Consider the following 15,570-nt stretch of genomic DNA (forward strand, 5'->3'; position numbering starts at 1 on the left):
TGATAAACAAGTATTTCTACATAGATTTTATCAAATGGTATTAATTATAGTTTAAGTTTAACCATTATAAGATTACAATCAAGCAAGAGTTTTAAGGAAAAACTGGTTTGGAAGTAAATTTAACTATTTTGTAGCTTTATTTTTAAATTTACATTTTAAGTTTCTTTTAATTTTAAAGCTTATACATTTGTTTAAATCACTAAAAGTTTTATATAATAGATAATTTGTTTGTGTTCTAAACTGAACTAACTCTGGATAAATTTTAAATAAAAATCAACAAATTATCTTTTTCAGCAACCAGTATATTAATAATAATCGCTCTTTAATTTTTAACAAAAAAATGAAGAAACAGTCTAAAGAAAACAACAACGACAAAAAACAACAATAAAAATAATAAGAAAAAGATAAAATAATTAAAATAACTAACATAAAATAGCAAACAAGCAAAATATATTAACAATAATAATAATAAATATACCTATTTCAGAAACAATAAAATAAACAACATTAAAAATAACAGTAACTTAAATGTGATTGGACAAGGGGGTAATGACGAAATAATGATGTCATTTTGCGCGCGAAAGGTGAACGAACTTTTGTTCACTCGAAGTGAGTTTATATCGAGTTAATAAATAAACAAGAGTTTCAGGAATTCGAAGAATGTTGAGAATGAATAGAGGGCAAATAACGCAGGTGCTGTTGGTAAAACAACGGTAATCAGAAGTAAATAACAATATTCAAACTGTTTTGATTTAAAAATAAATTTAATATTTTTAAGTTTTTAATTTTTTTTCAATTTAGAAAAAATGTTTTTTCGATTTAAAAAAAATTTTGCAACAAAAATTTTAAATTTTAAAAAAGCATTTTGGGTGTTAATTATTGGACAAAATGACCTCGTTAAAACCCATAAAAAAATGATTTGTTATTGACATTGAAAATACGCGCGAGCATGACATTTGACGTCATTACATTTCTAGTAAACAGGTAAACATAGGCGCTCCAATTAAAGAGAAAAAGTTGGGCAATTTCAACGAAACATAAGTTTTTTAATTCATTTATTTAAAATGTTTTACAATAACTAAACGTTGTTATGACTTATGGGCGAGAGGATTTAGTTAATTTCAAATAAAATCGCGAATTTTAAACACGGCATTCTTAGTCACTTTACCGCCCTTTATGACTCAACCAGATTGCACGAAGCTGAGTGAAAATAAACTCGAAATTTCGGTGGGAATTCGACCCGGATTAAAACAGTCATCTATGACGTCACAATCGTCAATTGTTATCGCGACGAGAGAGTGGTTCGTGTCAAAAAGTGATAAGTTTTTTTTAAAATGATGACGTCACGAACTAAAAACGAAATATTTATTTTAACAAACAAATACGCCCGCACGTTCCTTAATATAATTTCCAAAGCAGCGTGTGACGTCACAAAGCCGCGTATGACGTCAACGTCAAAGTCGAAACTAAGCTGCAGAATAAACAATGGTAAAAGCGTGACAAACACGTGATTGAATAAAATTTTGATATTTTTTCCAATTTCTTTGAAAGTGAAATAAATGTGACAAAGTGTAAAAGGTGTGTTAACCAATCAGATTACAGTCTGACCGACCACGTGCAAAAAAACAACCAATCAGCGACGATGTGGTCTTAGTGAGAATTTTTGATAAAAAAAAACGTGAAATGACAAAGAAAAAAACGCGGTGAAAAAAATTAGAAATTTCTCTTTAAACTCAGGAACGCCCAAAAATGAAAGCCGGTTAATATAAAGAATAATTCTCCTATAACAAACACTTAAACATTATAGTGGTTTGTACTTAATTAAACTCATAGACCGGTTATTAAACGAGGTTTACATGACTGGGTTAACTGTCAAATAATGTTGAATCGCTTTATACAGGAAAAAACAAAGGTCTCTCGTATTTTAAAGCAAGCTGGAACGTAAATTCCGCGCTTGGAAATTTAATTCAAAAATATTTTATGAAAAATTGTGAGTAGAAATCATTAAGCGTAAAATAAAAATTTTTTGGGGGGGATTTTTGAAATGTTTGAATTTTTTTACCAAATATTTTTTCAAATTTTAAGTTTCTTTTTTAGTCGAAACGCCCTTCTTTGTACCACGCCTATAATAACCAACCCAGAAAACGACGGAAAGGTTTTAACGAATATAACTTAAGATGAGTCAGAGATTTTAAAACGGAGGCGGTTTTCACGGACGCGTGGTATCCAAACAGGTTGAAAAAAACAACAACATTTTAAACACAGGTGCTAGCTAGTAAATTCATGTTCTACTATACCGTATCGAAAACAACCAATAAAACGCTTAATCAACACACTTTACAAGCGTGAAATCGTGTTCGTTTTTACCATATTTACCCCTATTAATCACCGTATTAAAGTAAGTGAATGCCTAAGTGTTGATTTTGTTATTCACTTCCCCAAAACCGCTTTTTCAAACTCGATTTCTGGCTAACGCTGTGCGCGTAAAAAAAACAATTCTCTATAACGATTTCCCATTCACAAAAAACTCTGCCCCGTCATCCGCTTCCGTTTAAACTAACTGATTAATCAAATCCCATTAATAATATTCGCGTTCGTTCAAAACAAAATTTTGTTTTCAAAATTTAGAATGGGTCAATGTCCAATAATTAAAATGTAAATTCCAAAGTTCAAATTCTGTTTTTGTCGTTTTTTTAATTACAAAATGGCCGATATTTTTAAAATTTGAATATTGTTTAACTTAAATTTTAGAAACATTTTATAATCACAAAAAATTGTTTAATTTATAAACAATTAAAAAAAAAGTTTTAAAACAAATTATTAGTAAGATATTTAAATATAAAAATTGAAAGTTTTTTGCCAAATCTCGCGCAATAATAACTGGGTCCAGCCCGATAGTATTCATCCGCGCGTTTTAACAAGATAATATAATACTGCATTAATGTGCGCGGAGGAATACATATTACTCCGACAAGTAAATAGATCTTAACACAGCTAGGACACGAGAGGAAAAAGAATTGCGATTTTGGTTTTTAAGATAAATAAATAAACATTTTAAGAAAAAAATCCGAAATTTAACTTAAATACAGTGCCAAAATACCATCAAAAAAGTAAACAAAATAGTTCTAAGTATAAGAACAATAAGTTAACGATATACAAACCGCGCTCTGCGGCTTTTCATGAAAAAAATCTCCGCAAAAATTCTCCAAACACAACGGGGCCATCGAATAGCAGCAACTTTTTTTTCCCAAATTGTTTTTAAATGTTTGAAGCTTGCATTTGACCTCGGCTTGCAAACGACATATCTGTATAACCTGTAGCTGGGATGTTTCTTTGTAGACTCGGGCTCGAGGGTAAAGACTCCCGCCTACAATTGTCCAACATCAGGGATTTCGCTTGAACATTTTTGGTTTCCATGTTAACGTAATCTTGGGGCAGTGTCTTAGATTGTGTTGTTGTTATTTCTGGCACCATAGCTGGGGTAGCAACGGGGCAAGAGAAGGGTTTCTCGGGTTCTGTTACCGGGACTTGCTTCTTTTTGTTCCCGCGGAGTGAGTGAGTTCGTCTCGGTCTAGTTGCCTCGGTAATGGTGTGTCGAAACGCTAAAGATTTCGGTCTTTTGTTTTTGTTTAAACGTTTAGAGCGTCCAGTTGGTGTCGCAGCTGTGATGGGTGAGGGTTGACGTTGGTGGGGGTATTGTAGGGGTTTCTGAGGTTCGGTGAGTGTAAGAATATTAGAGAACACTGACTTTCGACCTTGGCCGTTCATCACGCCTCCACTTACACTTAGGGGGCTCATCGGGAGGTAACCCGCAATTTCCGTCTCCCGGAGAAAAGCAGGAGTCTCTGCGGGAGAGGATGACATATTTGTATGATCAGCTTGATGATCCGGAAGATCATGACCCAGAGAATGCATGCTCAAATAATCATCATTCCTTGGGTGACTCATCTGACGGGGTATCACCCCGTTAAAAGCAACAGGGGTCGATGTAGACCCAGAAATACCTGGGTAGATCGAATCGGGGACATCTTTACCCTTGCCAGGTGCTGCATCAAGTTTTAGGTGACAATTATAATGAGGTGACGAAGCGGTCATTATACTATATGGACAGTCCTCACTTAAAGGAACGATCATCGGCTTCTCGGGTGAATAACCATAGTGGGAGTTGCCTCTGACCGGCATATTGTCCGGCACAGAGAAGCGGCGTCTCTCAATGTCTTGAGGCTGAGATTTAATATTAACTGGTCTCATTGGAACGTAACCATATCCATCTGGTTGAGTTGACTCTGGTGATTGGTGGATAGAATGGTTCATTGGTGTATATTCGGATTGTGCGTGCGACAACGCTAGCTTTGCCATGAAGGACGAAACTGGCCGGGTTTTCCCCGAGAGTGACGTCATCGCATGATGCGGGTATTTCCCGGAGTTATCAAAGTTCATTGCCGAATAATCCTCCAAGGATGAAGAGTAGGACTGATTGACCTCCACCGATGATGATATTGTGGTGCAGGAGGAGTAACTTTCGTCGTCTTGTATCGAAACCTGGGACGGGGATTGACTGTGAAGTTTGGATCCCGAATTATTGAACTCAGAGTGGGGAAAATGTTGAAGTGGGGACGCGGATAGACTCGAAGCAGCCGTACTACAACTTAGACTATCGTCCATACTTTGAGTTCGCGAATGAACCGAAAAGTTTGCGTATTCGTGGTCTACAGCTGAAGTGACAATTGGGTTGGGGGGAGGTACGTTAGGGGGTGGTGGGGCTGTTTTAACCCCCTGTAGAACACGTGATTGTTGGTATTGGTAATTGTAAGGCTCGGTACAGTAGCGTAGATGGGCTACACAAGACGGGCAAGGTGTATAAGAGTTCTCCTGAATAGGCGGAGTCGAACCGTTTGATGTTGTTGAAAAATCGGGCGTCGAACTTCGTTGACCGTTAAGTAGTTTGTTAAGTCTTGATGCGCTTCCGTTACGTTGTGCTGTAGTAACTTGAATATAAGTCTGAGTGGGGCTATGGCCGTTTATATTCTCCTCAGAAGAAACCTCGCCATTTGTTGTTATAGGAGTTGATGTAGTGGGTACAGTAGAAGTGTAGTCACCACTTGATGTTATATTAAGATGTTCCGAACTGGACGCAGTGCTTGAACTGTTACAACTGCCGTAGTGGGAGGGGTGGGGGCAATGGTGACATTGTAAATGTGTGTAATAACTCGGATGGCGTTTGCCATGATGAGTTAAAAGTCTGTTTCTCATACCAGGACTGATTGAGCCACTTTGTCGCATGCTATGAAAGCGAGCAGGTTTCTTCATCGTGTTTTCACCTTCGCTGCCCGTTCTTAACCGGTTGTCGTTAAGACCCACAGCATGAGGGGCTGGTAAACTATCACATCGTATGCGTTTGCTGTTGGTGGGAAAACCCGGCATTTTACCCATTCCTATTTGACTAGGTGGTGGGTTGTTTATATGAGATCTAACTGATCGCATTCGACCGGAGTTGGAGCCAGAACTGTATGACCTATTTCGGTATCCATTTGCTTGGTCTTTAAGCCCGCTCATCACCTCATAAATGGTGTTATGCATTTGGAACGCCATTGCTTCATCTCCAACGTCCATCCACAACTTCCCGCTCCCAATTCCTGATGATCGGCCGGGTTCAATAAAGAAGAGGTTCTCTTTGTGACCACATACACGGATCGTCACAATTTGAACCTCAATGGGTCGACCTTTGCTTCTATCCCCACCACCCATGCTGTTAGAGGGGACTAAGACCATTGTATCATGTGTTAAACATACCCGGTGTGGTCCGTGGAGGCTCACAACGACGCTGCTACCAGACGGGTCCAGCTCCTTGTTATCTAAGGTAACATACCACATATGTTTGAACAGGAGGGAGCCAGGTTCTGTAAAAAACAAATGTAGAAAGTTAACAGGATGTCACGTACGCATATGTACAATGTTAAACACACTTAAAGTTAATAATTATTTTACAAGGGCACAGTCATCTGGGTACACTTATAAATTACGGGCTCTTGTTATTAAAACCTTAATCTTATTAGGACCATAAATTTGCATATTAAAATCCGTTCAAATAAAATAAAAAAATATTTTTTTTAACTATTGATTTTTTGTGTCACGTAAATGTTGTTTACTTCCTCTGGCAAGGGTTTGCGAGGTGAAACAAACGCAAATATTTTTGTTATTTTTTTGTATTTATTTTGCGATCGATTTATCGAGTATTTTGCAGATGTGTTTAACTAAGGAATCAACTGTTGTGAGTTCACTCGGTCCAAAAAACAAGCGCTCACTTGTTTATTATGTAACGGGATGCCAGGTTTTGTTTTCACAGGTACACAACGGCCAATCGAAATTTCTAGCGCTTTTGCTATTCAGTTCCTTCCTAGGCTTTGTCTAATTTTTCACTGGTTTTAGTGACCACAATGGTTTACATTCCCCATACCGGATGCTTATTGTACAGTCCCAAGGACGACTTAACACTGAATACTATACAGACAGGTTAATTAAAAACAACGTAAGCCGCGCGCCAAAAAGGAAATCTTGTTGTTTTCAAACTTTAGTTTGTTCTTTATGAGTAATATAATAAAAATGTAAACTGTTAAAACCGAATTTTTAAACGATTTTACGATTAAAATTGTTTTAAAGAAATAATATGTAAATGATAAAAATGTAAAATCTGATTATATTTAACAATATCGTGAAAGTTTTTTGTAAAATTTTACCACAAAATTTGAATTTTGTTTTTAATTTTGTAATTGTTTAAAACTATCCAAAACGAATTAATCTTAAATTTCTAAGGAAATATTAACTTAGTTTCAGTTTACAATACGTGGAAAACGAAATATATAAACGTTTGGTGACCTATTTTGCTTTGCAGAATAACAGAATTAAATTAAAAAAACATACTACTTAATTTAACATGAAAAAAATCACAAAATTTATTTTAAAAATAAAAAAGAAATTTTGAATCTGTTATTATTAGTCTACAAATAACAAATTCACATCCCACAGTGACGTCATAAAGTCGCATTTGTTTTTGCGGAAAGGACGTAATTGTGTTTTATTTCTGGATAGTTTGGTTCGAGCGACAGAAATTTCCAGAACCGTTAAAATTTCCAGTTAAAACCATAAGAACAAAACACAATATACAGGCATCTGATTAATGGAAAACCCACAATTTTTTAACTAAACAGCGAGGATAAAACTTTATAAGTTTGAACCCGGTTAACCTTTTCAAAATTTAAGCGAAAGTGGAAATAATTAATAATTTCCGAAAACCTAAGTGAACTTTTATCGACTAATTGGGGTAAATTTTCCTAACTTTATTAAAAATGTGATTAATTAAACCTCCATGTTGTATATTAGTAATATTTTTAAATAAATGAAAGTTTAATTTCGTTTTAAAATTTAATTCCAATATTAAATTTTTCGAACCAAAAAAAAAATTTATTTTTAAAATTTTCAAACATTAAAAATGGAAAATTTAATTTTAAAATGCGGTCACAAAAAAGAAAGTCCTCTGCTCCATGACTCACAAACCATATTAATATTTAAAGTAAATCCAAATGTCAGCTATCTTAAAAAAACACAAATAAAAACACGTACAACAATTTTCCCTTATTTAAATAGCAACATGGCTTTGAAGGGTCGCACGTTTAAGCGTTTATATTTACGTGTAACAAGGATAAGATAACAATCTATATACCTCAAACATAAACTAAAATATCGCCATGATTTAAACCGGAGTGGTGAGGTCCTTGGTACTACAAAAAAAATAAACTTCACGAGAAAATGAGTCGACTATTTATTAAACGTTGTCAAGGCTGATTCATAACAGTACCTACAATTTTATTTAAACAAGCGATAAGCACTTAAGGGCCCCTTGAAAGATTTTTCCATATGACACAGTGACCCCTGGTGGTCACGTGATCAAAATGGGTCAAACGGAAAATTTTGGTCGCTAGGTTTTTATAAGCGAGGATTACTCAGCGTTTGTATTTCGATTGTGAGGGAAACAATAAGTAAACAACGACCACGTAAACGCCCTCTCTCGAGGTAAATGTCATCGCGTCGATACATCAAAGATCCTCCATGACGTCATAATGACAAGTTTGATAGAAACGCCGTGGGGGATAATCGCTTTGTTACGTCACAAAGGAATACCCCGATCGCTAATAACAATCCACTTAACATCGTGAATTTTTAATCAAAAAAACAAAACCGAAATTTAGTTTCCAAAATTTTAGATTTTGTAAAAAAAGGTTCACGCGACTTTTTAAGGTCTTATAAGAACTGATCACGTGATTAACGACCCCGCGAAAGAGCGATTGTTATTTAGCGCGCGATGCTTTGTCACGTAAGGGTCGACACAATACTACGCTCACACCACACCCTTATGTTTTCGTCTGGACGACTCGAAAACGAGAGAAACAAGAAGAAGACGAAAGAAACAAACAACGCCGAGAAGAGAGGGGCGAAAAGAAGGCAAGTTGTTATTGGGCCGATGTGGTCCAACCTTTGATCAAAATATAATTCTGAGGATCAAATAAGAATTACAACAAATAATCGAAAACAAATTACGTATGATATCACGACCACAAATTTCGGTTCGGATAAGCAAAGAAAATTCGATTTTCGGCCACAAAGAAGATAAAACATAGCCCAAAAATAAAAATAATTACAAAAAACCATTTTTTTGACAACGCAAAGGCGTATCAACCGAAGTAAAATTTTGTATTAAAACAGATAAATACGTTGCAGACTGAACCGAAAACAACAAAACTCTCTCGTTTTGTCGCTTTTTTTTGGTCTAACATTCTCCGAACACGGGCTATTTTTCTCTCTTAAAGACCATTGAAAACAGGATACGAAAAAATTGTATGTGCGAGCGAACGACGCGCGTTGACGAAATTCGTTGTTATGGTTTAAATTGGGAAGTTAACACTATTATTTTGAGGACAACGCGTATGTTTTTAAGTGTCAAAAAAGCTACAATACACTCTATTAACCTCTGTTATTACAAATATAAAACACAACTCATTACCCATAAAAATAACCGAAAAATACCCTATGATTTATAACAACCAATTTTCCCATTTACGTGCGATTTTAGTTTGCCAAGGTGAATTAAATATGAGTCAATAATGTTGCTTATATTAAGATCGACGAGTGACGCAGTGTTTACGTTGATGTCATCGTGCAAATATGTGGATCAAATTAGTGGTGCCAAATAGCGATATCGTACAACAGTAACACCTACAACAATGGCTTTATATTCACAACTCGCCCGGGGTGCTCAAAGACATTCTGTGTTGATGTTTAACAACATTGGACAACTCACGTAACTGTATGATATTAAATCACATCAAAAAATAAAAACATTAAAAAATACATAAATTTGTACATTTAATTGTATAAAAAAATGTGTGGTTTATTATAGTAGAGTCTAAACATTGCTATAGAAGCGTATAATGTAGAATAACAAACGTTTTTGTTAACAAAGGTAAAAGCGTGACGCACATAGCAGCAATACGAGATGTATTTAGGAAAAATAAACAAAGAAACGAGTAGTTACCGTTACACTGTAGCTATTTTGCTCAACTAAAAGCCACGAAATGTCAGAAGGAAATATAAACGGGTTTGTCGAAACGCGCGACCGTGTCCTTGTCTCTAGGACAATGGAAAAAATACTGGAACGTGGTAACAATGGGGTAACAATGGCGTGATAGTGAAACCGTACACGGGATTGATTGACTGCCAACTATTGACCAGACTGATAAACTAGTGGGCTCTTCGTGAAAATTAGATCATTCTAACCGACTTTTAAACCTACCACCACTGGTTAGTTGTTTTTAGTTTAAGATAGGGGGCAGGTTACCCGATATTTTTATCAGCCAGACGTCTGGACACTGCTAACATACACACAAAAGGCTTTGGTTTTTGTTGTTTAGAATTTGCCTTAATTGCCGGGTTGTCAGTCTGTTCAATGCTGTATGGCGAGGTACTTTAGAATTAAGTTGTTGGCAAGCCATTAGTGTAACTCGGTATGGTCGCTCTACAACATAATTACACTTCCAACCTATTTGTACAGATATCAAAAGTCTTGCCGAACTGACTAAACAACACACAAAGCATTGAAACACTAACCGGAAAAATGGTGTATTGGAAACTCGGGTTTTACATTTAACTTTCGATTAAATCCACGCGGAAGTAAAGTGCGCGCAAATAGATTGGATGATGGATTGCGTTGCCAAGATGGAATGCGGTAGTGTTAGTTTGTACGTGTTAGCTTCGTGTTAAATCAAGCACCACGCACTGGCAATAACAAACCTTCTATTAGAACGTGGTCTTCTGTGACTCAACAATATTAAACAATGGAACACCTTTCCCATTGATATTTGCACGACAAAGGATATGATAACCACATTTTTGATTCAGAAGATCGGGAACGACGAAAAACAACTTTCATTTTTTAAACGAAAAACACTGTTACCAACTCCGCTTTTTGACAAAAACCTTTCTGTTTAAAGAAGGGCTCAATATAATCTTGTGTAATAATTTACTTAAATATTCGCGCAAACAAAATGCATAAAAAACAAACTGTCGATTAATAATTAATAGCGTATCGAGCCTTGTAATTTTATTTAGAAATAGGGCAAATAATATTGCGCAGGGATATCGCGTAACCAGGCTGCAAACGGCAAAACAGCGTTGTTGGGTTTTATGCAACGCTGGTTATGGGATATGTGGAAAGTCGTGGGAACTGAGATCAGTAAAAGGCAAAACAACTAAACAACATATTCTTTTAAATCATAAACTTCACCCAATATCTTTAAATATAACTCATAGGTTGTGAATTCAATAAATAAATGTATTTAGAATGTTGTTGTTTTGTTAGAGTTTGATTATTTAGAATTCGATTGTAAACCGATCAATAACATTTTAAACAACAAACTATTCTCGTTTATTTAAATTTTAAAACAGATGTTATATAAATCAACCAATACAAACCACAACAAATGTGGTAATGTGTTTACTAATTTAATTGTAATTGATAATCGTAAACAACCAATACCAATCTATTAAAAAATTCAAATCGTAAATGTAGCACAACTATATTATGTTTGTATTTTTGGGTATTTTCACATGACATACTAGTTTCCCGTAAACAATGCGACCATTATTCGCTACCCAATTTTCCCTCGTGAGTTATGTAGTATGTTTACTTTTTATTTAAAACAACAAACCGTCTAAGTGAGTTGTTTCCATGCGTTAAACCAACATTACACTCCAGTTGTTCCTGTGCTTATGTTTTAAGTATTTTTAAAACATCTAATCGCTAATTAAACATAATGTTACAAGCAAAACAAAAAGCCAGACAGACACTTAATGTACGCTTACGTGTCAACTCCGCGAAAAAATCGTCATTTCTGTCAATATTTAGACAATATTTTAGATCCAAAGGGGCTAAATAAAGGTTACCCGTTTACGATGTCTAATTTTTGGCTTATTCATATTTAGGCAAACAACTGAGTGTAATAGGCGCCGAAAAAAAGGGGCTAGAAACGTTAAAGTATTTGAATTTTCTACGCTTAAATAAATACGAAATCACGAACAACAGTAGACGCCCTTTTTAGCCAAACGCCCACGTACTTTTTTAATTAGAACTAAGTACAATATGAAGCCGCGAATTGTAAATAAAAGCGATCAAAACAAGTCGTTTAAAACGGCCTTTACTGCCGAAATAGTTAACAGGTCACGAATCGTAAACCTTTCTTACTGTTACCGAAAAAAACAAGGTTATTAATATTCGAAAGGTCATAGACATCCACGTAATAAACTTTTAAACGTTAAAAACACCGACGTAACTAACGAGCGTCAGTGACGTCACATTCCCACTTGTGGAGCATTCCAATTCCAATTTAGGGCGTGCGTTGCGTATTAGGTCAATTAATCAGAGCTGTAACATTACAAGCCGGCTGTTAGCTCCAAATTTCCCCTTGCGCCGTGTTTTTTGTCGCATTTAGGTCATTTTTTCGGGATTTATTGATTTAGAAGTCGCCCGTATTCTATTGTGTAAAACGACTCGTGATACCAGATCAGATCAGCTTTAAAAACAAGCTGAAAACATCGTAAAATTGTCGCTTTGTGTCACATTTAATAGCACTGTAACCCTTTATTAGCGAATTAGTTTTACCATTAATATTGTTATTGTGCAAAAACGTTTGTACTTAAACAAAACAAACTTTGTTTTAATAGGAATTTTAAACACAATTAAACGGATTTTAATATGCATATCTGAGGCCAATGACAAAATAAAACTTCCTAGTTTCAATTTATCAAGTTTAATTGCCAAAAATTAGCTCGAACTACCTCAATATAACACCCAATTGAAACAATTTTCTAATATTAATCATTTCAACAAATTTTTGCCAAAAATTCTACAAATTAAATGGATTTACACAATTTTAATTAGAGTATAATGAAATAAACATACCTGGTTGTGCTACTTTTCTTAATGCAGTTAGCCATTTGATTTGTGTTTCGGCATTATCAGCTGCCATTGAAAAATATTCATCTTCAGTGAAAATCACAATTAAAAACTGCCTTTTTGAATCTTTCTTAATGTCAATATTCCAAGGTTTCTCAAGGTCGATCATTTTCTTGGGTTTGTTGTTGGATTTCCATTTCCTTTCGCTGTCATAATATTCCAATCTTGCTGGAGAGCTTTCACGGAGAACAAAAAATCTTTTGTTCCATGCCTTCCTAAGATTTGCCTTCCTAAGATGGCCTTTAATGATGATATCGCTTGACATTGATGAGTAATCAGGCTCTGGGGCCATTTATTTGATGTTTAAATTCTTGAAAATTGTACAAAATTATTGTTTTCAGGTTACTTTAAACCATTAAGACTTTTTATTTGTCTAAAAAACAAAATTTAGATTTCTAATTATTAAGGTTATAAATATTTACAATTTTTTATCTGTTTATAGTAGTCAATAGTAAAAGTTTTTTCTTGCTTTTTTTGTTAAAAAACAAGCTATACATTATTCATTTAATTCTTTTAAATTAAGAAAGCTATATTATTTCTTCCAATTTTCCTTTAGTTAATATATTTATCTGTCAAATATCTTATGTTTGGTTCAATTTGTAGCTAAACTAACAACTTACTTGACAGTCTTATCAGCCCACTGGTTACTACACAAACAGTCGTTCCTCGAGGAAATCTTTCTGAACTATTTAAAGTATTGGCAATATTGTGCAAGTCACACTTGTTGTTTACTTCGTAAAATAAACCAAATATAATATAAACAAAAATTGTTTATTTTACCAAGGTTTAAATATCTGACCCAAATTCCTGTTTCTTGTATTTAGCTGCCTTTATACGCTATAGTTTAATACAAAGCCTAACCGACACTCTGCCATTGCCTATCCCCTTTAAAAACAACTGGCAAACAACATCGAGGACAATAAGAAAACATCCCAAGGTTGTGGCGTTCTCTCTGCCTCGATATTTTTTTACTACGATCTCGTTTGAGAGAACCAAAGAGAAAGGCTCGAATCCCCGCCAGAGCACAACATTCCGTTCTTTCAAGCCCAGTTATTTCTTTCAATTATATCAAAGCGGATGCTTTCATGTTCTCGCGTTTTTTTGACGGAGATTAAGCGACCAATCAGCACCCAGAAGTGTCGCGTTCTATTCTCTTCTATTTAATCGCGCGGAATTTCATAGATGTTGTTTACACATTGTCGTCGGGTTAGCCGTTATCACGTGACTCGCTTATTTTTCACAAACAACAACGCATAGATATCGCAAATATTATGTTACAGAGCATACACGTAAATCATGAAGCTAAATAACAAGCCCGTGAAATTGATAGCTGGGCGTTTTACTATTAAGGAAACACCAATAATAAACGACGAAATTTTAAACAACTTCTAATCATAAACATACTTGATTTTTTTTCAAATTTGAATGGTATTTATGTAAAATGAATTATTTTTTAACATGTATTTTTAGTGTAAATAATCTTTAACAAGTTATAAAGTGTTTAACATTACCAATTTAACAAGAAAAATGCTTGTTTTTAACTAGAAGTTGTTTATCAAATTTGTGGCGTGTAATCACCAACTTATTTAACCTCGAAACCTTAAAATTGTCTTTTAAAACGAGCAATAAGTTTTGTTAATTAATTCCACCATTTTCGCTATATGATTACCATAAAAGTTATTTCTATTTTGCAAAAACTTATGTCATAAGATAATAACAGCGTCGCTAGGGAAAAAAGCAAAACGGAAATGTAAATTATCGAGGTTAAGCATACTTCAAAAGATCATAACCATACTGTGCTCTATTTTAAGAGCATAAAAACAACATACTACAAACTATGTCACGAATTAATGACCTAAATAAGAATAAAAACATTAAATGTAGTTAAATTAAATTTATTCTTTCTAATTTTTATTTTACTTTTTTGCAACTCAGCGTTTAGTTTACATCTATTTAAGGTCAAAACAATTTTTTTTGTGTTTAGGTTTTTTTTAATTTTCAAAAATTGCTGAACAACATGTTCCCTGCAGAAAAACACGATTACAAATTAGATAATTGATATGTCCACTGTTAAGTTCACACGTTCACAAAAAAAACAAAGTTTTCTTTAATAAATAACTTTATAAATAACCCTTAATCTAAGATTCTTTATTTCCCTTAAATATTACTAAAACACGAAGTTTAAATTATTAAAATAATTTTTTACGCCAAAAAATTAACAGCGGTTATATTTTCTCATTATCATCACCTAGCGGCAAACCAAAATACAAAATAAACGCTTAAAATTACTAACATTTACACTCTAAATTTTTTTTACTAAAAAAAAGTAAATTTTTATTAACTATGTTGTAAAAACAACTACATTATTATCCTTTCTTAACTAAGATATAACGTTGGCATTTCATAATTTGATAATTAGTAGGAATTTGTTCCGTATACGCCTTTACTTTGAACATTATACCTCAATTTGATTGGTCAGCTGTTAAAATGCGTTGTACTTATTATTAGATTGCTATGCACGTACTTAATCGACCCTTCCACCACAACATTATTACGTAACCACAACATTATGACGTCATAATTAAACTTGAATAACCTGGAATACGGGATCCCTTGCTAATATGTATAATTAGACGAAATATTTACATTTTATATGTAATTATTTTGTTTAAATTTTTTTACTAAAAAAAGATTAATTTAAATACAAAAACTAAGTATTTATTTACATAAACTTTTATTTAATTTTTTTATAGCAAAAAAATATTTTTTGTATTTTTTATTTTTGTAAAAAATATTTTTTTGTATTTTTTGATAAAGTTTTTTTTAAATGCAATTAAAATATTTGATAAATCTAAACTTGACCCGGTAATTTTATTTTTACAAATTAAGCAGAATTACAAAACAGTTAGTTTTGCTAATAACAACAACATTAAAACAAATTTAAATGTTTTCTTTAATTAAACCCACAAAGTGATGGCTTTAAAAAAACACAACAGAAATTACAC

The 15,570-nt window shown here is 33.8% G+C and overlaps 1 protein-coding gene across 1 annotated transcript; it reads right to left on the bottom strand.

Annotated features, from left to right (window-relative positions):
* Nucleotides 1-289: 289 nt before the first annotated feature.
* Nucleotides 290-13,289, bottom strand: LOC145750011 (uncharacterized). Its single transcript, XM_082565917.1, has 3 exons — nucleotides 13,186-13,289; nucleotides 12,512-12,938; nucleotides 290-5,900 (listed from the first exon to the last, which is right to left on the bottom strand). The coding sequence occupies exons 2-3, from the start codon at nucleotides 12,855-12,857 to the stop codon at nucleotides 3,259-3,261; spliced, it is 2,988 nt and encodes a 995-aa protein (XP_082422043.1). The 5' UTR covers nucleotides 12,858-12,938; nucleotides 13,186-13,289; the 3' UTR covers nucleotides 290-3,258.
* Nucleotides 13,290-15,570: the final 2,281 nt, after the last annotated feature.

This window comes from Corella eumyota, chromosome 4 (assembly GCF_963082875.1).
Source record: "Corella eumyota chromosome 4, kaCorEumy4.1, whole genome shotgun sequence".
In the NCBI taxonomy this organism is placed as follows: Eukaryota; Metazoa; Chordata; class Ascidiacea; order Phlebobranchia; family Corellidae; genus Corella; species Corella eumyota.

Excerpts from the sequence above, each read along its gene's own strand:
- LOC145750011 (XM_082565917.1), bottom strand. The coding sequence starts at position 12,857 with ATGGCCCCAGAGCCTGATTACTCATCAATGTCAAGCGATATCATCATT. Across the intron at positions 5,901-12,511 it reads AAGAAAAGTAGCACAACCAG|AACCTGGCTCCCTCCTGTTC; the intron begins GTATGTTTATTT and ends TGTTTTTTACAG.